The 27919-nt window shown below is 37.7% G+C and overlaps 1 protein-coding gene and 1 non-coding gene across 10 annotated transcripts in view; one reads left to right on the forward strand and one right to left on the reverse strand.

The window, feature by feature from the left end:
- The first annotated feature begins 11265 nt into the window (after positions 1–11265).
- Positions 11266–27919, forward strand: part of SMARCA1 (SNF2 related chromatin remodeling ATPase 1) — an 82116-nt gene continuing 65462 nt past the window's right edge. For 6 of the 9 annotated variants that reach the window (XM_053917442.2, XM_053917444.2, XM_053917440.2 and 3 more), the window contains exons 1-9: positions 11267–11610; positions 16734–16820; positions 18673–18839; positions 19172–19272; positions 19383–19483; positions 22226–22405; positions 24422–24577; positions 25706–25837; positions 26963–27031. In XM_053917442.2, coding sequence (XP_053773417.1) covers positions 11437–11610; positions 16734–16820; positions 18673–18839; positions 19172–19272; positions 19383–19483; positions 22226–22405; positions 24422–24577; positions 25706–25837; positions 26963–27031 — 1167 coding nt within the window. In that variant the 5' untranslated portion in view covers positions 11267–11436. Of the gene's footprint in view, positions 11611–16733; positions 16821–18672; positions 18840–19171; positions 19273–19382; positions 19484–22225; positions 22406–24421; positions 24578–25705; positions 25838–26962; positions 27032–27919 lie in introns of all 9 variants that reach the window. The other 3 variants (XM_053917445.2, XM_071220248.1, XM_053917446.2) reach the window with 2 other exon arrangements.
- On the reverse strand, positions 16538–16609 carry LOC112310901 (small nucleolar RNA SNORD112). The gene has a single exon (XR_002975411.1). It is a non-coding gene; the product is annotated as a small nucleolar RNA SNORD112 (small nucleolar RNA).

Here is a 27919-nt window from a genome sequence, read left to right on the forward strand (position 1 = left end):
TTAAAAGAAAATGGAATACCCCAAAATAATGATTTAGTTAAAGGTTATAAAATATAACATTGTACCAAGTTCATTAATTATTAATTTTGTATTTATTTAAAAAAATCTATTATTTGAAAACAATTTTTGGGTTGGATTGTTTCACTCTCCAAGAATTTCCAAGTATGCATAATGATGACAGAGAAATCACAGCCAGTATCTATTAATTAGTTATGCACAAATAATTTCAAGGGCAAACTTTAAAAAGTCCTTTAAAAATTTATAGCAAAATATAAATATTTTTAATGCAGTATTTAGATGCATTTTAATATGTTTAATGTAATGCTGGCTGAAGCTTTCACAAGTAAGAGAGCTTTGGGCCTGCAAGGGCAAAAACAGGCCTGCCTAACAGAGATGAGACTGGGGAGGAAGATTTCGCATAGGTGAGTCAGCAGCCAGAGGCTGGAGGGCAGGCCAGGCAGAGGCATAAATGATTCATTGATTTTTAAATCACCACTAGTTGAAAAGGATTGCTTTCCATATACCCAAGTCCAATATAGATATTTCTTTCCATACAGAGAATCATAAGGAAGAGCTCATTTATATTTACATATTTCCATTTATGTTTTTTATTCCTATAGAATTCGGGGCAAGAAAGGCTCATGAAATGGTGACAGGCACCTTCCCCTTGCTATTGCATTTCTGCCCTGGCTAGTTTCTTAATTCCTTTTGTCCTATGTCATTCTCCTAGGCTAGGCTCTGCTGTCTGCTTAGTGAGTCCCATAGCCAGGTCTGTCATTACCCAGGCCTACTTTCCTCCTTGCCTCAGAAATTGGAGATAGAAACTGAAAGACTACAGGGTTAGCCTGGTGTTTAACGCTCCAAGAAGTCTGTCTTGAACAAACCACTTCAGAGTTGCCTCCTAAGACCACTGTTCACAAATCTTACACTCTAACATTTATTTCCCTTAGGAATTGAACGTGTATAGCGGTTAGTGGCAATCGGATGTGTGTGCTCATGGCACAGATACTTGGCTGACCACGCAGCTGAGTAGTACTAACTTGCCATCTTGGTTCTTGACTTTTATAAACTGCTAAATTCTTTTTAAAAACCTGGTCATAAGTTGTTTAGTATTTATGTAGAAAGAATGAAGGAAGTGCTGTTTTTGAAATATAGGCTGTAAAATAATAAAAATTCCACAAATTCTCAAGATGTTACTCACCGGCCCCTTAAGCTGCATTTATCTGATCAAAATTCTTACACAGCACATGAAGATTCCTCTAGTAATTTGAAAGCCCTAAAATAGAAAATAGAGTTACAGCTAAATCCAACTCAGTTTTTCACTTATTGGGAATGAAAATTATCCACATCTGCCAAGTAAAACCATACCTTTAATCTCATCATTTAGAAATGAGAAATTATTAAAGTAAGCAAGCTGATATTATTTAAAGCACAAAATTCAAAAATTACAATCAGGTCTTGAAAACAGCTTTTGTCTATTTGTGACATTTAATCTACAGTGTGGTGGATCCACTGGGAAAATCCATGAAGATTAGCTGAGCTCCCTTATAGCCTCCGCAGTGCGACCCTTGCAAGGCAGGCAGTGACACACGAGGCTGGCTTACCTCCATTGTAGGCGCCACAAAGGAAAGGCAGAACACTCTTGATTTTAGGTTGTTTTCTGTCTCCATCCAGGCCAGAGTGTAAGACACAAAAATTTAGGGAAAAATGCTTGCTGGGCAAAAAAGTGTTAGGTTACGCATTCCATCCTTCCACCCTAATAGGTAAGACCTCTCAACTGAGAAGGAGGAAAGTAGAAAAAGAGAACTTAGAAGCTGGGGTCTTGTGGTCATGATGAGGTGAAGCAGCATTGGGTGGCAGTAAGGACCACGCCAGTAGAGTCTTGATGAGGAGTTGGCCACTTTAATGGATGGCAGCATGGAGGGCTGACAGGGTGACTACATCTCAGGGAAGGCCAGTGCAGAATATATTAAGAGCCCAAGAAGTGGACAACAGCTTCCCACTACTGCTACTTTAATCTTACTTAAACTCTGGAGTTCAAAATCAGAACAAGGGTCATGAAGGAGGGAGAGGGTGACCCTAAATTTGATTAAGTTTAATCATGAAATCACACACGCACACAAGCAAACAACATTGTGTGGACTAATCTAGATTGTTTTCTGCTCGCTGGAAGAATGGTGAAATTAAACCCAGGTATAGGCAGTGTAATCTTCAGAACCTTGTCTGTAATGTTAGGATGGCTGTATCCCCTAGTACCTAGCAGAGTCATTATTCAATAGGTATCTGTGGAACTTGTAACTACTCCTTAGGGAAAATAATGTATGATTTAGAATTTTCCTAAGGGTGTTAAGCACCACAAGAACTTGGGAGATGCTACTGTAATGAATTTGGTATTTCATTTCTTGATCACATGCTGCTTATTCGTACTTCCATCTTGGTAATGCTGTCTTTTCTTCCAACCTCCTGCAACTGTACCCACTGGAATTCCCTCTATTCTTCAATGCTCACCTCGAATAGTCCTTCTGTGAACCTTTTGCCCCGTCAACTAGCAGCTGGAAAAGAATGCCCCCTCTTCTGAACAACAGTGTCTCTGTGTACCTCTTGTAGAACTTGGAATTTGTCAAGGTTGGTTTGTTTTATTATCATATTGTTACAGAATGCACGAGCACATGATAGCTCTGATCATTATACTCTTTGCTTCCCCACAATCTCCTTAGGGCTTTATAATTATACTTGTAAAACTAAAATATTTATTTATATTTTCCTATGGTATGTCTGTATTTTCCTTCGTTCAATGTGTATATTGCACACATATGTATATATGCACATCATATTATATATGTGTATTATATTATACACAGATATAAATAAATGGTTTTATGTAAACAAATGATTATAAAGTGAATGCCCAAGTAACTTTCCCCCAAGTCAAGAAATGGAACATTGTTAGCATTTTGGAAATGTCCCTCTCAGGTGCCTCTCTCTCTGACCACCTCCTCTTTCCCTACCCAGAATTAAACCAGGGCTGGTATTGAGCCAGCACACTCTGATGAGGTATAAAACCACTGTTTTACAGGAACTACTATAGAGGACACATGGACAAAATCAAGGGGGAGGGTGAAGGTGGGGGAGGGAGGGGAGTTTGGCTGGGGTGGGGTGGAGGGATGGGGAGAAAAGGCACACAACTGTAATTGAATAACAATAAAAAATTAAAATTAAAAAAAAACTACTGTTTTTTGGATTGGTCAAGATTCAAGTCATACTGCTTGGTAAAATTAATCACTATCTTGACTTCTGTGATAATCATTTAATTGCTTTTCTTTATAGTTTTATCACTTGTGAATGCAACCATACTCTTACCTGTTTTGAGCTATATATGAGTGGCACCATGCAGTATGCGCTCTTTTATCTCACTTATTTCACTCAATATTATGTCATGCATGTAGTCATATGTTGCTGCCATTTTCATCTATGTGTATTATTTCATCATATGAACATATCATAGCTCATCCATTCTCCCATTGATGGACATTTGGGTGGCTTCCTATATTTGGATATTATAAACAAAAGCTGCTATGAACATACTCGCACATACTTTTGACGCACATATGAATTATTTTCTCTAGGGTATATTATCCTAGTGGAATTACTGAGTCAAAGATGTTGCATATTGGGCTCTCCAGAAGCAAAAGCTGAGATGGAGTGTTGAGTACAATATGCTTCCTGGGGACCAAAACCAACAAATGTAAGGCGGAGGAAGTACAATTGTGCAGAGGGAGAGGGTGAACTATGACACAAATCTGACACAGCTTGGGTAAACTTGACATGGAGCTGGAACAAGTAGTGTCCATCAGTGTATTCTGCATCAGGGCTTGCTCATTTCCACTCCTACCTTGCTCATTCACCTTAGGAACAGCATGACCTTGGGCAAAGCAACTCTCTGCACCTCAATGAGCTGGCAGCTTGAGGCTATCTACTGCTGGTATTCCTCATACCTGTGAAGAATGGCCTTTCTTGAAGGAGAATATGGGTGGCACATCTCTATTTCTCTACCACAATAGTATACAGATGTATTCGACTCTAGTAAATACTGCCAAACTAGTTTACAAAATGGTTGTGCAATTTACACTCTCACGTGCATTATATGGGAGTTCCCATTGCTTCCCATCCTTACCAACTATTGGTACTGGTAATCTTTTAAAACAAATTGGCCATTCTAGTGGATGTGTAGGAGTATCTCACTGTGATTTTATTTTATGATTATTTTTAATCCTCACCTGAGGATATGTTTATTGATTTGAGATAGACAGAGAGAGAGATAGAGAGAGAGAGATGTGAGAAACATCGATCATTTGCCTCCTGTATGAGTCCCAACCAGGGATTGAACCTGCAACCTGGGTATGTGCCCTGACTGGGAATCTGGGAATCAAACCTGCAAACTTTCGGTGTGCAGAATGACACTCCAATCAACTAAGCCACCTGGCCAGGGCACATTGTGGTTTTAATTTGCAGTTCTCTGATGACTATTAAGGCTAAACACCTTCTCATGTGTTTATTACTTTATGTCTTTTATTTTTCAAATTGTGTAGGGATCAGCAAACACAGCCTGATGCCCATTTTTATATGCCCCTCAACATAAGAATTGCTTATATGAGGTCTGCCCAGAAGATATCCAGCCATGTAATATGAAAAATAGAGACATTTATTGAAGAATATACAAGATACAAGAAACATTGTACATAGGACAATGACATGTCAGTCCCCTTCAAAATTGGCACCTTGGGACCTCACACAGTTCTCTCAATTGCCGTCAGCTACCCCGTCGTATTTTCCTGAATCTCATCGATGGTCTGTAATCTCTTTCCTTTCAAAGGTGATTTTAGTTTTGGGAAAAGCCAGAAATTGCAGGCTGCCAAATCTGGGTTGTAGGGGGGCTGAGTCACCTGGGTGATTTGATTTTTTGCCACAAAACTCTGCACAAGACATGATGCATGAGTGGGCGTGTTGTCGTGATGAAGCTGCCAATCACCAGTTGCCCATAGCTGTGGCCTTCTGAATCATCCAGATAGTTTCTGTGGAGGAATGTTCAAGTTTAACACAAAATTTGATGCAGATTCATTGCTCTACTCACTCGGTCATTTTCAATGTGACTGCCACATAGTACACATGCTCACTCAATGGCGTCTACCATCCCCTACTGACTAATAGAGTGAAATTGTCATTGTTCACGCATATGCATTCCGGTCCACTGTCTTTGGCTGCCAGGTCACACTGATGTCGCACAAACTGTTCTTGTTATACTAAAAATGGGTGGACTTTTTCAGGACAGACCTCATATTTTTAAATTGTTGAAAAATCAAGAGGAATAATATTTCATTATATGCGATTCAAATTTCAGTGTCCATAAAGTTTTATTGGAACCTGGCCCTGCTCATGTGTTTACCTATTGTCTATGGTTACCTTCATCCTACAGCAGCAGAGTTTAGTCATTGTGACAAAGACCTTACAGTCTGCAAAGCCTGAAATATTTCCTATCTGGCTCTTTACAAGAAAAGTTTGCTGATCCCTGTTCTAGGTCACTGGTTCTAAAGTGGGGTCCCAGACCATCAGCATCAGCATGAACATCATCTGCGGACTTGTTAGAAGGGCAATTCCTAGCCATACACCAAACCTATCAGTTCAGAAACTCTGGGAGTGGGGTTAGCCATCTGTGTTTTAACAAAGTCCTCCAGGTGATGCCGATGTGTTAAAGTTTGAGACCCCTGGTGTAGGCCCAGGACAAAGACTTAATCCATTTTCTTTGCAAATCATCATAGTCCTTGATATCTTATTCTACATGCAGTGGGTAAGCTGTAAAAGAGTCTTAAAAGGTATTCTACAAACGTATGATTACCCATGTGAAATCTGGCCAAAATGGACACCTAGGGCAAAATTAAGAAAAGTGGGATAAGCCACAGAAGGCAACATAAAATCTGAAGGGTATGTGTGGAGGGTGGAAGACTCAGTGTAGCTAGGGACCCAGCCCCCGGACCTCCTTCCACCCACCTCATTTTACATAGCTTTTTAACAAAGACGAATCAGATGCGGTCCCTATCCTCAAGGAGGTCACAGCCTAGGTAGGGAAGAGTCCTGTCATCCCTCTTCTCCCTCACTTACTGCCTTTCTTCAGAACTTTCTTTTGAGGAAATGTAATTGCACCAAATTGCTGACCCTAATAAACAAAAATGAACAGAAAAAAATAACTTGGCAAACAACAATTTTGTCTTATTCCCACTTTAGGTTAGGACTGACTTCCAGAGTGCCTTTCTCATATTCTGGCTTTCTCCTTGGCTCACTCAGTCTGAGGCTCAAAGTATCACCATCACCATGGTTTTTTCTTTTTGTTAACTACCATCCATTGAGTGCATATTGCATGCCAAGGCCGTGCTAAATGTTTTGCCTATGCTTTTACATTAAATCCTCATAAAGCCACTTTGAGTTAGGCATTATTATATTTTACAGATGCAAATCTGAGGCATAGAGTGGTTAAATAATTTTGTAGAATTGGAATGCCAAGTCTTTTTGACTGTAGAGCCCAAGCTGGTAATAATTGTGCTATTGTGCTTCTAATAATATTCAACATTTGTAATGTTGCAAGACAATGCAAGTCAAACTCAGATTACTTTCCATGTGCTTCATGTTTTAGGACATGCATGGCTGTGTAGTATTTCATGGAGGGAAATATTTAAAAATCAACCATATTCTTTTCCTGAGCTTTTGTGTGATAATTTTTAAAAGTAGAAAATTCCTGCCAGCATGACACAGTTGGATGAGCATCATGCGGTAAACTGAAAGGTCATGGGTTGGATTCCAGACCAAGGCACATGCCTGGCATGCGCTTTCAGTCCCTTTTACATACAACTTAAAATAATGATGTCATAAACAGTTCCTTAACCAGGTAACATTATTGTAAATAACACAGTGATTTATATTTCTTTTGTTACATTACACATTAAATAACTACATTGTCTCTTTAGTATAAAATTGTTCCTTTTTTGTTTTGGACTTACTCTACTTGCTCCTACTGTTTCCATCTGTTAGGGACTATTTCAACAGGCCCATTTTTGAGCAACAGTTTTCAAATCATCTTTTAAAATGTTATTTATTTATTATATAAGTATACACACCTTCATCAAGGAAAATTAGAAGTATTATCAAAGCAAAAATAAAAAGGCACTTATAATCCTATTACCTTGTTGTAACTACTGTTAATATTTGGAGTAGAACTTTCCAGATATTTTCCTTTGTGGAAATTTATTTATGTAAATAGTTTCTTTTTTCTCTTTTCTTCTTCTTCTTCTTTTTTTTCCAAAAATGGGACCATTCTATTTTCTTGCTTGCCTTTTTTTCACTCAACAAAATATTAGGAGCATATTTCCATATATATATATATATATATATATATACACACACATACATATATACATATACACACACACAAAATCATTCATATTGACTACACAGTATTCCACTTATAAATGTACTGTACAATATTTTGCCAAAGAATTCTTCTTGGACATCTAAGTTGTTTCTGTTAGGCTTTCTCCTTTCCTGCACTCTAACTGTCCTGAGTTCCTTAGTGTTCCAATAATTTACTCTGGGTACATGCAAGAATCCCAAATTACTCTCCAACTTCCACATTATAATAGCTTTTATGTAGACCTAAAGAAATTACCTGGCTATACATTACTACCAGAGACTTAAGAGTGACAATGTCTCCTTATAAACCCAAAGGGAATGCCACAGAGATAATAGCAAAAATATTTCTCATTTTCTCAATATGATTTCTACTATCAAGGAGAAAGCCCTGTGAACGACAGAGAACTTAATAAAGGTGAAGTGAAAAGATAAGCTTTGGAGCAAACAATCTGGGATTTGAATCTGACTTCAGTCACTTACTAGCTATGGGACCTTAGATAAATTATTTAGCCTCTCTAAATCTCTGTTTTCTGATATGTAAAATAGGGGTAGCAACAGTTATTTCATAAAATTTCCAGGAGGATTAGCAATATCGTATGTAAAGAATCTAGCACAGTGCCGGACACAATAGTGGGTGCTTAAAAAATGGTAGATGTACACGAACTATTACTATTACCTTTTCCTTAATATACAGAGCATTGAGGAAATATCACCTTTTCAAAAATGCCACTGTTATGAATGGTGAGAAATCCTACTGCTATGGACAGAATGATTACTACAGCTCTAAGCAAGATACTGCTACCAGAATCCTTTGTACCAATTTCTGAAGAACACTGATTAGTGCGATCACAATGTGGTTTTAAGTCATAATGTGGTTTCAATGATAAATTTCAGATTCAGGATAAGAGAAGGAACACCAAGCCCTTGACTTTGCCTTTATGAACTTTATAAAATTATTTAACACCACCATTGCATATGCATTCTGGTAGCTATCAAACAAATTTGACTATACAAAAATGACTACCAAATAACTTCTACAATATTCACAATCTGACATAATGGATATATTGCCCAGTAGACTAGAATTCATTTTGAGGTTCCCAAACATGGCCCCAAGGTTCTTTATAAAATTTTGCTTTGTTCTCTAACCTCAATTAAAGACCATTTCAAATGAAAAGACAATAAGGGCAAGTAGTAGCAGGTAGAGCAAGGTGTTGAGAAGAACCTGAAACCAGGTGACTGCTGTTGAACAAAGTCTACAGATCGTGAATTTTAGGCAGATTTGCAAATAAGGAGAGCACATGCTCTGTAAATAGCAGTTGTTGCCACAAGCCAAAGGGCAATATTTACATGAATCCTGTGGCAAGGTCTATGGATCAAGCTTTGACCTTTCCAGCCAAGCTCATATACTTGGTAGCACTTTCAGCCATGTCATCTTGAAAAGAAAGGATCACATTATACATACATGGAAAATTGCCAATGTACAAATATGTTCTGTCCCCCAAATTATTTTGTAAATTCTTTTTTTGGATCTTGGAACACATGTTTGCACAGAAGAGGTGTTATAAAGGGATGTGACTTTCCCAGATTTCTTCACAAAAATGCATTTTAGCCCATGATGTAACTGAAATACTGTACATTGGCCATGAGAAACACAGTGGAACAAAGTACCTTTGCAAGCAGGAACACATCAATACACGACAGATATTTCTTGAGCCTTTCCCTTTGAAGCCCCAGACAATGAAAGGGGAATTCTATCCCCCCATAGCTGCAGTTTGGTGAAAAAGAAATCCTCCACTGCTCTTGTCTGGGAGGGTCCTCCTTCTCAAGACAGGAGGATGCATGCACTTCAGCATCCCTCTCTTTCAGTGCTCTTGAACTTTCTCACCGAAGAACCCATAATGACTGAGAAGATCGAACAGGTAGTGGGGGAGGGGTAGGATGTTTAACTGGAAGTCTCAAGCTTTTATTTGGAGACACTTCAAAGTGGGCAGTTCATTCCTTAGCACATCTGCACATTTTAATAGAAAATATCGTTTAAAATGATCAGTTGAGTTAATTCTGTCCCACTTTTTGACTGAAGTTGATGTTCCAGAAATATAAATCATATTTATACTGATACTCCCTATACCTGTTGGATCGTACACCTGTGTACTTCAGGATGAGAAACAAGGGCACCAGGGAGAAAATCGAAAGCAAATGAGAACACAACAAAAGTAAAATCAGAGCAAAGTTAGCTAGCACCACCAGCCCCTCCTTTCCCCTCTCAGTGTCACACTCCTTCAATCACCAGTGTCTTGCTCTTTGCCCCTTTTTCTTTTTTTTAAGACTTAAAAAAAGAAGACTTTTATTTATTTATTATTTAGAGGGGAAGGGAGGGAGAAAGAGAAGGAGAGAAACATGAATGTGTGGTTGCCTCTCACATGGCCCCCACTGGGGACCTGGCCCACAACCCAGGCATGTGCTCTGACTGGTGACCCTTTGGTTCACAGCCCACGTTCAATCCACTGAGCTACACCAGCCAGGGCTTTGCCTCTTTTTCTGTGTTCAAAACCAGTCCCCTACAGGATCTCACACTCACACTAAGGTGTAAAAATGACCAACAATGGCTAAAATGTTACAAGGTTTTTGAATATTAAGCATACAGCTTTAAAACAAAAAAGAATTTAGGGTATATTGTGGGGGGCCAATTGTGTCCCTTCCTGCTTTTGCAGAATTTACACTTGATTTCAAATTGGTAATTTATGAAGATGTGTTGAGGGAAATTAATCATGATTTCTTTACACTTTGGGAAGTATTGGCTTCATTTGAGAAATTGTAGGTTTTGTGATTGCTGTTTGCTATATGTTTTGCTATCTTTTGCCCCTCAAATTTAAAAACTAGGAGGTAAATCTTCCCGTTATTGATCAAAATAAAGGGTGAGGAGAGATAGAAAATATACTATTTGGTAATAGACATTGGCACACTGTTGCACCCTTTACCAAATGCTTTTACATTCATGATCATGCATATTATTGATATTGAATTATTACTAAATAATAAAGATGATACAAATAAAACACACACCAAAAAAAATCACAGTGATTCAATCCATTTACCAATATTAAGTACTTACCATGAGTTACCCCAGGTTTTGTGGGGACCTTGACTTTGCCGCCAAGGATTTTTACAATTCAGTCGTCGTGGCAAAAGAAAGGCTCCTTGCCCCTTGGCTATCTGAGAGGTATGAGTTGAAAATAGAACATACGTAAAACCCAACAGTCCTGCTTTGCCTTGTAAGAGAATGTTTGCAGCTGCAATCGAGATTCAAGGAATGCTTTTCGTTCTACAGAATTTATGAAGGTGGGAATAGCACCACCAGTCCCCCCGGGACCTGGAAAGGGCAGTCCCTGGCAGGGGGTGGGGATTGGTGGTGGTGTTTGTGTGTCTGGGTTTTGCAAATGGTGAGAAAGACCTTCTACAGTACAGTTGAAAGCAGAGGAAAAGTTCTTTGTGCAAGAAGAGGAAAGCACCGATGTACAAAGAGCAGATTTAAGGGAAAGAGGATTCCTTGTGCACACATCTGCGAGGGGAGCTCAGGCTGACTGTTGGGGGCCTGTGGGAAAGCAGATTAGCAGGGGGCTGGGGGCTCTGGCTTCCCGCCTCCACTCCAGTCCGCGCCCAACGCTCAGGCAACAGTTGGTCGTGCGGGGCCAGCTCGGGCTCTGAGTGGGGAGGGGGAGTCTCGCGATCGTTGGGGGGGTGGAGGAAGGGGGGAGCGTGACGGGGGAGGCCATGACGTAGGGTGGGTGGACGGAAGTGGGGCAGGGTGAGGGTTATTTAAAGAAGGGGGGCGAGCGAAGGGTTTGGAAGCGGAGTGATTCTCCACCCCAGCCCCATCTCGCTCTTCCCCGTGCAGCCGCCGCCGCCGCCGCCGCCGCCGCCGCCCAGGAGCCCTCGTCCGCTTCCTCACTCCTCTCCTTTTCCCGCTCCAACGCCATGGAGCTGGACGCCGCCGCCGTGGTAGCCACCGTGGCAGCCGCTGAGGCGACCGCCACGATCGTGGTCACAGAGAACGAGCAGCCGGGGCCGGGGCCGTCCGCCTCTGAGGAGGAGGGATCGGCCGCCGCGGCCACCGAAGCCACCGCGGCCGCGGAGAAGGGCGAGAAGGAGGTAAATTGGAAGGGGGTGTGTGTGCGAGGGGGACAGATCTCGTGCCGGGTTCCTCAGAGGGACCCAAATCCCCACCTTTTTGCGCCGACAGGTACCCGCGAGCTTGGCGGGCATGGGGGCTGCGGGCGCGCGGAGTTGGGGGGCGGCGGAGCGGTCTCACAGGCACTCCCCTCCCCCTTTCCTTCTCGCCGCCCGGAGGGCGGGGGCGGGGCGCGGGCGCGGGCGCGGCGCGGGGTGCTGGGCGCCGTTATCCAGGGGCTCGGGAGTCTCGGCCGCCCCCAGCCCCCTTCGCATTCCCGGAACTGGGGGTAAAGCGCGGGGTGGGGGATGGGGCCGTGCAGGAATCAGCCTCCGCCTCTCCCGCTCCCCTCGCTCCCTCTTCCCGTCGGCCTGCGCCTGGGAAATCTGGGCCCTTCAATCCCACACGCGAGCAAAAAGGGTTTTGCCGGGGCTTATTTTTTAAAATTGAATTTCGAGGTGCTGGTGGTGGGAAGGCGGAGGACGATAGGAGGGACTTTTACAGCTTTGACTGGCAATGTGGCCTTTTGGGTGGCAGGGGAAAAAAAAAAATCCCTTGTTCGTTGGGTCCCCGCCTGCTGAGGTGGGGGTGTCACCCCGAGAAAATGAACTCTCCGCGTCGTACTGCCTCCCCTCCCCCCAGTTCAAACCCCAAACTGAGGAACAGTAGACGCTGGCTTAGGAAAATTTCCAACGTGTGCACCCTTACCCTCTGCCCCGCCCCCGACGGTATAGTGTTTCACTCCAGGGCCACCCAGATGGTCCCCCAATCCGGCCCCAAGCCTTTCAGGCTTCTTCCTTCCTCTCCTAGTAGGCGCTGCTGCCTCCTGGAAACAGGCAGGTTTAATTTTTTTTTTTTTTTTTTTTTTTTACCCTGCTTCACCAGGAGGACCTGCTGCTAACGTACATAAGGGGAACCGCTCAGACACTTATTAAAGCCAAATCCAGAAAATATGTATTATCTCTATAGGGCATATTTCCTGTGGATCAAGACATGCAAATAAAACTGAAACACATTGAAAAATTGAGATCAAAGTAGGATGGGGCTTACGGATTTTTGATGTATAATAAAATTGTAGAATGGATAATTTATGCACGGATGGATTTTTCCCGTTTATAAATAGACATATTACACTTTAAAAAACGGTAGGTAATTAAAATTATGCTTAAGAGATCTCAAGTGGCTTTGTCGGAATCATCATATGAGACTATACGACCAAATGAAAAGCTTTTGAAGGAACATATTTCGTTGTGAATTAGAGTAATTTTAAATTCAGCAGTTGCTTAAGTGACATATTTTACTGTTACAAGGTTGACTAAACAAAAAGACAGTTGTAGTACTAAATGGAAACCGTAGAAAACATACACATTTTAAGATCCACATGATACTTGGATCAGTAAAACAATATTGATGATTAAAGCTGGGCCTAATACCAAGTGTCAATATAAGTCAAATGTTGGGAAATTGAGAAATGCATCTAGGTGCCTTTTATTCCCTAGACTGGGCAAATGTAACTGCTAACCTGTCTTTTGTATGACAATAAACGTTGTTGAATTCCAGGCTGTATAAAGTTTTTTGAATTGTGAAAAGACTGGGAATCAATAAAAAAACCCTACATAATAAGCACTGAGTCGGTACATACATGTTCATGAACTCTGTAGCCTCATCAGAAAGTGCCTTAATAATAGTATCTCATTTTTCTGCTCAGCATAGAGAAATGAGGTGCTGTGTAGCAGGAACTTTGTGGTTATCTGAAGCTTACTACTTAACTCATTACATCTTTTTATTTCTAATTGTTTTATTTTAAAATCTAAATAGCACCACAACGTCTACTTAATTTTTTCATGTGTATTATTCCGTCAAATAAACTAATTTGGTCCCTGCCCCCGCAATAAAAAGAACCAAACGAGTAAATACATCGTACACTAGCTTGACTCCTTAAACGGTGTACTGAAAGTGTAGAGTAACATTTCCTTAATATCCATCAATTATTGTATCAATTATTGTACTCTGACAGTGATGCAAAGGCATTTGAGATCTAGGATGTTGTTTACCCTCAATTAAGTAACCACCTCCCACACAACTCCAGTGTTGTGTTGGGGTTTTTTAAAGAATTTATTTATTTATTTATTTATTTATTTACTTATTTATTTATTTGAGAGAGGGGAAGGGAGAAAGAGAGGGAGAGAAACATCAGTGTGTGGTTGCGTCTCCAAGGCCCCCTACTGTCGACCTGGCCCATAACCCAGGCACGTGCCCTGACTGGGAATTGAACTGGCGCCTCCTTGGAAGGCTGGTATCAAGCCACTGAGCCACACCAGCCAGGGCCAGTGTTGTGTTTAAATAACTTCTCAGTCTCCTCCCTCAATTATCAGGCTGTTCGCTATCGCTTTTAAAATATTTCATCTACTTTCATTAGTAACAGTTGTTTATGATAATGGACATAGATGAACCAAAACCATAAAATCATTTTAAAAACTGTAAAATACAAAAATACAAATGATGCAGCAGGGAGAGGGAAATAGTTAGACCAGACCACCAGGGAAAAGGGACTCGCTGTGGTGGAACCCTCATGTTTTAGTCCTGGGCTTGTGCTATCCCTTCTTGCTGTTGACACTGTGCCTTTTTCTAGTGGTCTTTCTCATGTCATTTGCTGCTGTTTTTATCCTGTGTAGTATGGGAAGCCAGATTATTAAATTTGCTAAGAATTGTATATGATATAAAAGACAATAGGCTCTGAGTGAGATTTTCATGATACGTAAAGTAGATGAGATTTGGTGAATTAACTTGTGACATTTAGTTACAGAAAAGTGTTTTTGCTTACCTTCTGGTTCTTAAAACTTACTTGGTTTAAGTGATAGTTGTATAACTTCAGTGTTAGGTTATCTGTAAACTGGAGTTGGTATTTTTGGGAGTTAAAAACATCAAAGAAAAGGTCATGGTCTTTTAAGCCCCAGCATCTTGATGACTGCACTCATGGCATGCAGATGACCAGATGATAAAACCCACAAGAAATGTATTGGAATAGCATAGTCACCTTTTATCTTTTCTGGTATGAGAAGTATATTTTTGAAAACATATACACATGCAAGTAAGAACTTATGAGAGAGAGTACATTTAATATTTCTTGTGGAAGAGAGCCCCAATTACGTAATTGCCTACAGCTTTTAATAGTACTGTTCAAGATTAGGAATTTTAATTAGCATATAATTAAAATGTTATGGCTTTTACTGCAAGGTAAGCTAAAAAAGTAATAAGTAAAACGTTTTTTCTAATATTAAAGACTTAGTTTTCTCTAAGTCCCACATTTTTAGATATATATTTGTGTATATGGGGTAAAGTAATTTTCACTGTTTTGAAATTTGAAAATTAGACTTCACGTAGTATTTCAAGGAATAGTAAAGGTGTGGGGTTTGTTACCCAAATTTCCTTTTAATTGTTGCTTCGAAAATACAATAGGATTTATAGTATATGTGACATTTTAAAAGAGCGGGGTTGAGCCCTGGCTGGGCGGCTCAGTTGGTTGGAGCATTGTCCAGGCCAGAAAGCCAAAAGGTCATGGGTTCCATCCCAGTCAGGGCACATATGTAGGTCTCAGTTTGTTCCTAGTCTGGGTATGTATGGGAGGCAGCCAACTGATGTCTGTCTGTCTGTCTGTCTCCCTCTCCCCCTCCCCTCTTCCCTCCCTCCCTCTCTAAAATCAATAAACATACCCTCCGGTGAGGATTTAAAAAAGTGTGGGATTGAGGGGATTTCAGCAGTTCTCTGTTCTCATCCACCCAGGATTACATTCAAAACATCTTACATAGATGATACAAACATAAGAGATTCTGCAACTCAAGATGGCTGTTATTTGGGTTAAGGATAACTGAACAATATCAGATCAGTGCTCCAAAGTACAACTCTGACCAGGGTCAAACTTCCTGATCTTAGTTTGGATTTCCTCAGAATAGGAATTTTAGTAAATCTTGGAAATAGATACATTTGCTATTGGAGCCATGTTTTTATGTTTAAGATCACATTCTGTTTGTGATTTATGATTTAAGTTTTCAGGAGAAGGTTAACAAAACCCATGATAAAAATGATCATAATTTCTTCAGTTTTTACAAACAGATTTGTATTTTGACTTGTGGTCTTTGTTAAAATTGAAATACTCTCTCAGCTTTGGCACTATTGGGTACATTTGTTTTTACTCTTTTCTTTCTTGGTTTCTCACAAGGAAGGACTTGTATTCTATATACCTATTTATATTTACAAGTACAGGCTTGTATTTATAAAGGATAGAATGCATGAGACAAGCCCCCAGATAATTTCAGTGTTTCTAAGTAGGTAATTTTTAAAGTTTTAACTAAATTACTTTTTAAAATTTAAAAGTAACTAAATTACTTTTTAAATACCAAAGCTTAATAGTTACTAGCCCTGAGAAACTGTTTCTACAAAGTATTTAAATAATATAAATAGTTACAATAGTTTTCTTTCAGGTTGGAGAAAATTAACATAAGCCAAAAGTTTGAAACTGTTTCATTATTTTAAATATAAATGATCACACTTTACTGCATAAAAAGTTTAAATGTTCTAATTAGAATATGGAAACAGTAAAATATAGTGTCTTTTCAGGAACAGAAACCACATTCTTTTCTTCTGAAACTCTGGCTTGTTTCAATTACATAAAGTGTTATTATTAATATGTACTTCCCTTGAATTCTTTGGTTTGTGGTTGATAATATTAGTATATTCTAGATTTTAAAATTTTATTATATTAGATTTACAATCTCCTATGAATGGATACACATTTTCTTACACTTTAAATTAAAAAATAGGCAAAAAGGCTCAGTATTTCTCCTTTTGGGTTTTGTTTCAATTCATGTTATTTCTCTGGCTTTTGCAATTCTTTGGTTTTTTTTTTTTATTGGACCTCAGGTGCACAGAACTGGATTAATCATAAGCCCTGCTTCATGACATGCTCTCATCATTGATCCATGCATGGCCCATGTTGATTTGCTTATTTAGTATTTAATTACTTTTTACTTCTTTTACATGAGAATGTTGACCACTTTTAAGACCTTGCTTTGCAATTTATGATTGGTTTTCTTTGAAATTCTAGAAAAGCGTTTCTCCATTTCAACTCAAACTTGCTGCTAAAGCTTCTAAATCTGAAAAGGAAATGGACCCAGAATATGAAGAGAAAATGGTAAATATATTCTTGGGTAGGATAGTGAATATTGTAGTTGATTTTTATAGAGGAGATGTGAAAGATTAAAAAATACATGTGTATAGATAATGAATACAGAATTATAAATTTTAGAATTAGAAAGTAGTTTAATATTGTAATAGGGTTTTTTTGGTTGAATAAATGAGTCTCCTCATTTTCAGATGAGGAAATAAAAAAGCTGAGAAGTTATATGGAATAGTTGGGACTAGAAGCCACATCTCTTCATTTTTGTTTGGTGCTCTTTACTCCAGGATAAGGTGTTTTGTGCTAGTGGAAGTACTTTATCTACTAAGTGAAATACCTGTGACGATATCACTATGGCTGAAAGAAAGCAAGTCATGAAGCTAACTGATGTTTTTCTCCCTCTTTCCTTGCTTTGTATGTGTGAATGCTACATACACATTGTGAAACGTAATATGGTAACGCGTTTTCTGGAGGGAAGGATATGTGCCCGGTGCATGAAAATACTACATGTTTAAGTATAATTTTAGTTATGCCCATCTACTGCTTTGCTATACATTTAATCATTTAATTTTTAGTCCGTAAAATCCATATTTTAGATTGAATTTAAGTGTAGATTTTTATGCTTGGGAATATTTTAAGACCAGTGAATTTGGTCAATTCAAAAGAAAAATAAACAAGTAGTGGGGATATAGTTTTTTTGTCGAGGGTTTTTTTTGTGGTAATATAAAAATAAATAGAGATAAAGTGTATTTTTTGGTTGTTTGTAGTGATTTCACAAAACTCCATGCCTTAATGTTTAAGGCCACATCTAACGTAGATAGTTAATGTTTTAACAACTCTAAAAACAGCATTCCAGTGACGATAACATAAAATGAAAAGGTTTTGGCCTCCTTCCAGCTGCTGGTCTGAATATATTTGTCTAATTCTTGAATTTATGTTAATAAATTCCTGTAAGTTTCTGGTGTCATTAATTACACATCCTTCATTAGCAATCAAATATCCTCTACTCTGTGAATAAAAAAACTCATTTCTTTATCTAGAATGGAGTAAATATATCTTTTGGTCTTTTAAGATTTTTTTTAGTGAAAAAATTTTATTATATTTATGTGGTACAATTTATATGACCTTTTACAATTTATTGAGGAATTATAATACATACCAATTTCCAGTGGTTAACATACTATTTCACGTGTGTGTGCTTTCCTCCAAATTCCTGCTCACTTTGCAGAAAAACTTTGTATACTATTAACATAAAATGTAATTTTCTAGATCACTATAATTGAAGAAATACATGTGTATTACACTGTTGGACGTAACATTGAAAATATTTTGAGACACGATGATACTGTATTCTAAGATTTCAATTATTTCTAAATGCAGCTTGAAAATTCTTGAGAGTTCAGTTTATGATGTATGTATATATCATAGTTAATTTATATTTCTATATCTGTGGTACCTTATATATTGTGATACTTAATTTTGTTAACTGTTTAGGAAAAGAAAATTGTTGTGGTTTGGTAAGAGGGATTTACTTTTTGATCCCAACTCTTTAAGCAGGGTCCTACTTATTGGGGTATTTATTGAGTCTGGCAGGTCATTTTGGTTTTATTCAAACTATTTGATTTGGGTACCTACTAGCTGTGGGAGGTTGAGCCAAGTTATTTACTCTCCTTGCACCTCAGTTTTATCTTCTGTAAAATGGGGACAATACGAGGACCTATCTTATAGGTTTATTAGGAAAATTAAATGGGTTAGTATATTTAAAGCTTACAACATAGTACAAATTAAGCACAATATAAGGTTTGTTAAATAACTTTGAACGAATGAAAAAGAAAATCATTACTTTTTATTTTGTTTTGTGATCTAGAAAGCAGACCGAGCAAAGAGATTTGAATTTTTACTGAAGCAGACAGAACTCTTTGCACATTTCGTTCAACCTTCAACACAGAAATCTCCAACGTCTCCTCTAAATATGAAATTGGGACGCCCTCGAATAAAGAAAGATGACAAGCAGAGCTTAATTTCTGCTGGAGAGTATGTTGGCACCTCTCTTTCTTCCCTCTCTCTTCCTCCTGTCTCTCCTTCTCCCTCTCCTCATACACTCTTTCTCTCATCATATATTAAGTATAATTTTATGTTCAAAAAATAAGGTTATTGTTAGTGCAAATATGTCTTGTAGGCAATAATATTTTTTCTTACTAGCAGTTAATCAGTAAAAACGTAGCCTGATTCTACAAACTTCTGTGCAAGACCTTAGATAACTCATTTTATTTTTTTTTACATAAAAGATATTGGCAATGTATAGTGACTTAATTGGCACTTTAGCATTTGGGTTGAATATGAAGGTGTTTCTTTTTTCATCTTAGCTACCGCCACAGACGCACAGAACAAGAGGAAGATGAAGAGCTACTCTCAGAGATTCGGAAGACGTCTAATGTGTGTGTGAGATTTGAGGTGTCACCTTCATGTGAGTACTTCATTGCGTCGGTGTTTTTTTCAGTTTGGTTTTAGAAAAAGTTTACTTGATTATATTAATGGAAGTATGAGACATCATTGACATTGATTTTTTTTTTTCAGATGTGAAGGGAGGTCCACTGAGAGATTACCAGATTCGAGGACTGAACTGGTTGATTTCTTTGTATGAAAATGGAGTCAATGGTATTTTGGCTGATGAAATGGTAAGGAGTTGGTAGCCAAAAACACATTCTCAGTTATCGATAAGTGTTTTGTAAATTTTACATAACTGAGCCGAACTGCCCCTCTGAGGCCTGGAGGTTAATTTTACTTAGTCATTGTAACATAAAAGGCATTTGTAAAATCTAGAATTATTTCTTTAAGTAACCTGTAGAACATACACTTTCAGTGGCCACAAAATTCTTTTCTTTTATCCTCACTCAAGGACATTTTTCATTTGTTTTATAGAGAGAAGAAGGGAGGGAGGGGGGAGAGAGGGGGGCAGAGAGGCACAGAGAGAGAGAAGGAGAGAGAGAGAGAACATCGATGTGAAAGAGAAACATTGATTAGTTGCCTTCTCAGATGTACCCCGACTGGGGATCAAACCTGCAACCTAGGCATGTGTCCTGACCAGGAATTGAACCAATGACCTTTCTACAGGACAATGTTCCAACCAGCTGAGCCACACTGGCCAGGGCGAGCCACAAAATTCTTGCTGGAATTTCCTCAAATGGTATATATAAAAAAACCCTTGTAGTTTTGTTTTTGTTTGCACTTTGGCTTGGAGGAAGCTCAGAGCCAAAATGAATGCCAAAATGGAGCATTTGTGTTAACTTTATTTATTTATTTATTTATTTATTTACTTACTTTTTCTTTCTTTCCTTTCTTTCCTTTCTTTCTTGACAGAGGGGAAGGGAGGGAGAAAGAGAGGGAGAGAAGCATCAAAGTGTGGTTGCCTCTCATGTGCCCCCTACTGGGGACTTGGACTGAATCCCAGGCAATGTGCCCTGACTGGGAATCGAACTAGTGACCCTTTGGTTTGCAGGCTGGCACTCAATCCACTGAGCCACACCAGTCAGGGCTGTGTTAACTTAATGATCTGCTTACTGAGTCCTTTGTGCCTTATCCTATTAGTGTTACTTTCCTTGATCCCACTTTATTTCTGTTTTACCATTAATTTTTGAACCATATTTTCATCATAGGCCTCCTGAAATGGGGTTTCATTGTAGGCTACCTGAAATCCTTTTGGAAATGAGGCAGTATGTATAAACCAAACACTAAATGAATGAATAAAACAAACAGTAAACAAATGAATGCATGCATGAATGAGTGTAAATGCCTCTGTGTGTGAGCAACCAGAAAGTGAACAGATAGAATAAAGAAAAAACAGTACGGAACAGTGTTGAGTCTTGACAGTTGAGTGCCGGGGTGGGGGGGGGGGGTCAGGAAGTAAGCCTAGAAATTACACAAATAAAATGATCAAAGAGAAAAAGTAAGGTTATTTAAGATGCTAATTCAGCCTATCGGGAGTATCTGAAGGCTTAGATTGGTATTTTATGACCAAATGAATAAGATGGGATTCGAGAGAGGGCAAGGGGGAGTTCCAGATCTGTATGACCCAGTGAGGCTCATTTATGTTACTACTGTTGGCTACAGCCTGTCTAAACATCAGGACTCTAAAGAGTCTTCATATTGAATGTATGCTGACACAAGATACGACTTAATTACTAAAAAGGGAAAGATACTTTAAAGAGTAGAGAAAAATTGGGGGAAAAAACAAGAAAAATGTTAAGAGTAAGTTATAATTCTGCTACCTAAAATAAACCTCATTTAACACTTGGGTATATTTCTTTTTAGTCTTTTCCTTCAGATATATTTCTTTTGCATCATTAAGATCATACTGTATATATAGTTGGGTATTTTGCTTTTTTCACTTTCATACATATTTTCCACATACTTTAAACGCTTTTAAGAAATAATTGTCAGTTACTGCATAATAATCCTAGGGAGGTACCATCATTTTATTCACCTCCCCCCTTATTGCTGGTCATTTGGATCAGTTGATATATTGTGTGTATGTGTGTGTGTGGCATATAATAATACTATTATGAGAACCCTTGTAATTTAGTTATTCTGTGCTTCTCAAATTATTTTCATAGGATTCCTAGAAGTGGAGTTACTTGGTTAAGGAGTATAAATATTTTAAGCTTTTGATGTGTAATATACATAAAACGCAAATATCAGGATAAACCCTATAAAAATAGCTTTCAGTTTAGGTTTATAAAAGAAACTACTATACTTTGCATGGAGATAAAGCTAGAAATTGTTTTAAAAGGCCATGCAGCATAAGACTTTGTTCCCTTTCCCACGGGTTTGATGGTGAGTTCATGGGTGGTAAATACTATATTGTTTTTAAAAGTCCACTGGACTGGATAATCTCTAATGTCCTTTATGGTTTCAGAGTTCTGTTACATTCTGTTCTTTTATGGTTTTTTAGTTTTTCAAGGGAGTGAGATACTCATACAGAGCCACATGCCCCTTGAAATGCATAGTCTGAATATTTCATGTCCTTGCTGTAGTGTTGGGACAATAGGAAAGAAAGACTAGCATCTAAGGCTGGTAAAAGAAATGTATGTTTGTGAAATACATACTCAAAATTCTTAATTTTGCAACTAGTAGAAAAAGTTACATAGTACAATAAATTGCTTGCTTTTTTAGGAGTAAAAGTCTCCTAAATAGAGAGTTGCTTTGTTGAGCAACTTTCTAATTGTAAGTTCTTTTTTTTCTTTTTTTGTGCTCACAGGAATTATTGAATTGGGATGGTTATTCACTTTAGAAAAACAGGGTCTTTTAAGTTTTCCCTATGTGAGATAGTTGACAAAATATCTTTTATAATGTTGTTACTAACAAAATGTTTCACTAAATAAAAATGTTTATGGATTTTTTTCGTTGTGATGATAATGCAGGGTCTTGGTAAGACTTTACAAACGATTGCTCTGCTTGGTTACCTGAAACATTACCGAAACATTCCTGGACCTCACATGGTTTTAGTTCCAAAGTCTACTTTACACAACTGGATGAACGAATTTAAACGATGGGTCCCATCTCTCCGTGTTATTTGTTTCATTGGAGACAAGGATGCCAGAGTAAGTGAGAAACAGGTTTAAAAAGGCAATCAAGAATAACATTATTTCTGAGGTTAAGTTCCATGCTTTTGCCACAAGCCATTTAAATTGACTACTACTACTAAACAACACTTAATTTGTGCTTACTCTAAGTTATGCTCTGTTTTAGTGCTTTTTATATATTAATTTCATTCTCACAACACTCCTATGTGGTGGATGTGTTATGTATTAACAACAGACAATCCATTATTGTGCTTATCTGCATTTACTTTTTAAAAAATATTTATTTATTTTAAATTAATTTTTAAATTTTTATTCAGTTACAGTGGTCTGCATTTTCTCCCCATCCCTCCATCTCACCCAGTCCCACCTCCCTCCCCCATCTCTACCCTCCCCCTTGATTTTGTCCTTGTGTCCTTTATAGTAGCTCCTATAGACCCCTCTCCCCACTATCCCCTCCCCACTCCCCTCTGCCTATTGTTACAATGTTCTTAATTTCAATGTCTCTGGTTATATTTTGTTTGCTTTTTTCTTTTGTTGCATTTACTTTTAAGTAGCATGTTTGAGTTTCACTTTTAGGTTACTTTTTATTTAAAAAGTTATTTTATTGACAGTATATCTTATGAACAACTATAATTTGTGCTATTTTGACACCAGAAATGTGTAAATTTGCATGACTTAAGGTTTTATGTTAAACTTTTTGACTTTTGACTTTGACTTGTATACATGCACACATGCGTGTACACACACATGAATAGAACCTTTTCTATTTGTACAGAGAACCTGGTGTCTTGTGTTTATGCATAGACACAGCTTTCAGCTTTGGTCTTTGAGTAGGAAAATATGTGTATGCGTTCATTCTTAGATAATATAAGAAACTCTGGGCTCTTGTTTAAATTAGCCATGTGACAATCTAGTAGGCTGTAGAAGGAACCATTAAACTGAATGTTTCACAAAATCAAACAAGGATTAGGTGTTTGCAGGACTGAAGGGGATCTGGCACCCTGGTTTCCTTTATTTTTTGTCTCCAATTCCCTAATGTCTTAATTATTCAATATCACTTCCCAGGGTGCAACTGAGATCTCTACAAAGGCTTTTATTTTTCTTTTCCTCCACTTCAGTCCAGGCAATCCTTTTATACATAGTGGACACTTAATGAATATTTGTTGAATGAGTTAAAAATGTGTTGGTATATAACTGTGAATTTATGAAGTAAAGACTTTGCAGTGAACAGTTAATTTTGTTCATGTACTGCACTTTCAGATTTATAACACTAATCAGCCTCTCCTCAAATAGATATTGCTGCTCTCTGTTAACTTCTGTGGTTTTATTTTGATCCACAACATTTAGAATTCAGTTTTTATACAAGTTAAAAATGCTCAGTCAATTTGGCTACCATGTTGGCCACTGTCTGTGAAGATTTAAAAATAGTTTTAAATAGTCTTACGGTTTCAAATATTCTCGTTACTAGATAGAGTAAGTTCCCTTTATAAAAATCACATTCATAGCCTCATAACATCAGGAAGTTCACATAAACATGAATAGACTTTTATGAGCCCTTAACAAAGTATATGACTTGTCCCTGCTAGAAAGAAAGGAACATACAAGAGATCTCAAAAGGTTGAAATCACTCATGTATATTGAGTTCTTTCTGTTTGTTGAAACTGTATCATGTTGGTAATACTTAGATCTTGCTAAGAATATGGCATTCAGAAAGCAGTTACTTTGCCCATGTCCTTTTGGACCCTTTGTGATATGAAAAGAAAGCTTGATAATTTAGTCATCTTTTGGTGATACGAAATTCCCCAGTTCATTGAATATACTGTAACTGTTTAAGGGAAACCTTTGCTTCTCTTTTGTTGATGAATATATTAGTGTGTCATCTCAATAATTGACACTCGGTGCCTCAGTTTTCCTATCTAAAATGCGTGAGTCCAGATGATTACCAGGGTTTCATAGAATTCTTAATCTTCATGCATTAATTCTGTGATAATCTTGTCAGCATGCTCTAATATAAGGAATGTTATTTTGCGTTAGGCTGCTTTTATTCGTGATGAAATGATGCCTGGAGAGTGGGATGTTTGTGTTACTTCTTATGAGGTGGTCATTAAAGAAAAATCTGTATTTAAAAAGTTTCATTGGCGTTACCTAGTCATTGATGAGGCTCACAGAATAAAGAATGAAAAATCTAAGGTAAGCCAGTTCTCAATATATTTATTGAGTTTTTCTTTTAACTATTATATTTGTTTGTTTGCTTCTCTGTATTCAAAATAAAAAAAAAAACTGATGGAAGATTGTTATTTTATTCATGGGATATGAATGAAAATCAGTTTTTAAAATGGTTTTAAAGTTTAAATTATTGAATACAAGATAAATGCAAATAGAGCACAGTTTTTAATATAATGAGAATTGGGAGTTTATTTGCTATATCTGTTGCAGCTGAACTCTGTTCTGCAACAGTATTTTGATATTTTGGTAATAGTTGGTGTGCAAATGTCATTTGCATTGATTTATTTTTATTGAGGAGTACTCATATATTCATACGGATTAGGAAAAAAATCATTTCCTGGAATTATCTGACTTGCGTGAATTAGAGTATGGTGTTAACATTGAATAATACATTTCTTGCCATTCAACTCCATTGACACTTGGAAAAGCGTCAATTATTATGATGGACCTCTCTTTAGGTTACTGGGCTACTTTGCGGGAAACAGGGAAAGAACTGGAACTAAACCATCAGATGGATCATAGTAATTTCAAATTAGAACTAATGCCCAATAAAAGAATACGTGTAAGAGAATAATTGTTTATTTGAGAGCATTATAAAAATGTGTATTTTTATTGATAGGATTACTGTTCTTTTATACTTTTTGTGCTTTCATTTTTGCGGTCATATACTTTGAAAGGTAATCCAAGATACCAGGGAAATCAGGTTCAACTCTGGTGCTTAAAATTTGTGACTGTCAAGTTAGAACTTGTCTAGGCATGACATGGTTGACAGGGTGAAGAAGATATTATTGTGTAAAGTGACTAGCCTGAATTCCACTGCTTCTGTGCACCCAGAATGAAGAAAATAAATTTTTTAAAGTCGGGGAAAGGTCTCAGGTATGATTATGATCTACATTCTTGAAAGTGTAGAAATGCCTAGAATATTTTGTTCAGTTTTGCTTTACTGCGGCAATGTCACCTAAATTAGGATATTTTTCCATAGAAAAATGTTCAAGTTTTTTTTTATTAAAAAAATGTCTTGGTTGAATAAAGACCTGAATGTTGAGTATTCTAGTAACTAGACCAATGTTAACATAACTACTATTTTTCTAGCTTTCAGAGATTGTTCGTGAATTCAGATCGACTAACCGCTTGCTCCTAACTGGAACACCTTTGCAGAATAACCTGCATGAACTCTGGGCATTACTCAACTTTTTATTGCCTGATGTCTTTAATTCTGCAGATGTAAGTTTAAGTCATATGTTTTAAGTATAATTTTCTTATGTTCACAGGTACATGTTTTCAAAGCATAGAATGTAGATGGAAATTTATAATTCTGCCCTGGCTGGTGTGGCTCAGTGGGTTGAGTGCCGGCCTGCAAACTGAAAGGTCGCTAGTTCGATTTCCAGTCAGGGCGTGTGCATTGGAGAGGTAGCCAGTTGATGTTTCTCTCGTACATTGATATTTCTCTTCCTCTCTATTTCTCTCCCTTCCTCTCTCTCTAAAAATAAATAAAATCTTTTTTTAAAGGAATTTATAATTCTTTTTCATTTGTGATTATCTGTGTGTTTTGGTTTTCTCAGAAAAGAGCTCTTAAGTACATTCTTTTTCAAGTGGGAATATTCAGAGAAATAATGTGGTTTTCCTTTGAGATTATCCTGCCTGTTAAACTTTGTTTATATCACATTGCTACCACAACTTACGAGATAGACTAACTTCAGAGCACTGCATCCACAATTAATTAATTTGGAAGGCTTTATGCAGACTGGTTTGACAGATGGAGTCTTTAAAATGATCTTTGGTTACTGCAGGATTAACATTTGGTGAGTGCTAAAGAGCTCAGTATGTGATTTGAAAACAATACATCTTGTAAATATGTGATTTATATTGTTTTTTATCAACACAAGATTATGAATTGAATGATTTAAGGACTTCGGAGCTTGATTTTCCTCATTACTGATATTAATTGATCATAAAAGTACCAAGTTCAGCTATCTATTGGTTTGTATACCATATTTTGTTTTTTGTTTGGTTTTTTATTATTTAAGATTTTCATTGCCATTGTTTTTGAGTCTGTATTCATAGTCCTACTGGATATAATGCTACTAAGGTATGGGGAAGCCTAATAAAAGGGTTTTAAGGAAAAATTGCTGACTGAGTTCCTGTATAATGGGCTTCACATTTTGTTAACTACTCCAGTATTTTACCTATTTTTAGAAGTAAATAACATGGGCCATCACACTTAGTATATTTTGAAAGTGCTTTTAAAATGAATTATTGTTATGTCAATTGTATAAGAATTTATAGAATATTGAGTTTGTTTAGAAAACAAAACTGTGTACTTACTGCAGAATTTTCACCCCTACACAGGATTTTGATTCTTGGTTTGACACTAAAAATTGTCTTGGTGATCAAAAACTTGTGGAAAGACTGCACGCAGTAAGTAATAGCAGATAAGAAAAGTTAGTAATTCCATATATATGAGCAAGCCAAGAAAAAACTAACATAGAATCTGTTGGAACTGTGGGTTTGCCTCTTGGCTCAGTCTTACCACTTCTCAAACTTTCTGACAACTTCTTTAGGAAGCAAACTGCACTATTTCCTCAGCCTCTCTGTGGAATAGCTTTTTTGCTTCTGCTTTCCCCAATGGATAATGTGATCCTCTGCCGTAGAGGCTACTCTACACACCCCTCAGGTCTTCAAGAGCACATCAGTATTCTAGTTCTCTAATGCCACTTTCGGAGCCACTGCTTCTCCACTATCATGTATAGAACTCTTCCTTTGAGGCTCAAGGTATCTTGCAGATCCACCCTCTACCCATTCTCTTCTCTGTCATCTGCTTATCACCAGCTGACTTCCTCACATTTATTGAACATCAATTTTACATTCTTTGCTAACTTTTCATATCCTTCTAACACTTTCACTCATGTAACTCTTTTCGTACCTATTGTTACCTTACAGAGAACACTACTTCCTGGACTCCTGCGTTTTCTCCCCATCCATTAGCCTATTTCTATCGTTACTTTTTTCTGTATCCAGTGATGAGCCCCTTTCCTATCACTTGAACCGATATTTTTGCCAATACTCCCAAACTTCCTTGCTCTCTTGATCTGCAATTTCTGCCCCGAAAGCCTTACACTGGAATAATATAACTGTGTCTCTGTCCTCCGGGTTTAAATTATTTATTTTTTAAAGTATATTTTTATTGATTATGCTATTACAGTTGTCCCATTTTTCTTCTCCCCTTTATTCCCTTCCATCCTGCACCACTCCTCCCACCAGCATTCCTTCCCTTATGTCCATGGGTCATACATATAAGTTCTTTGG

The sequence above is a fragment of the Desmodus rotundus genome, chromosome X (genome assembly GCF_022682495.2).
Source record: "Desmodus rotundus isolate HL8 chromosome X, HLdesRot8A.1, whole genome shotgun sequence".
NCBI lineage: Eukaryota > Metazoa > Chordata > Mammalia > Chiroptera > Phyllostomidae > Desmodus > Desmodus rotundus.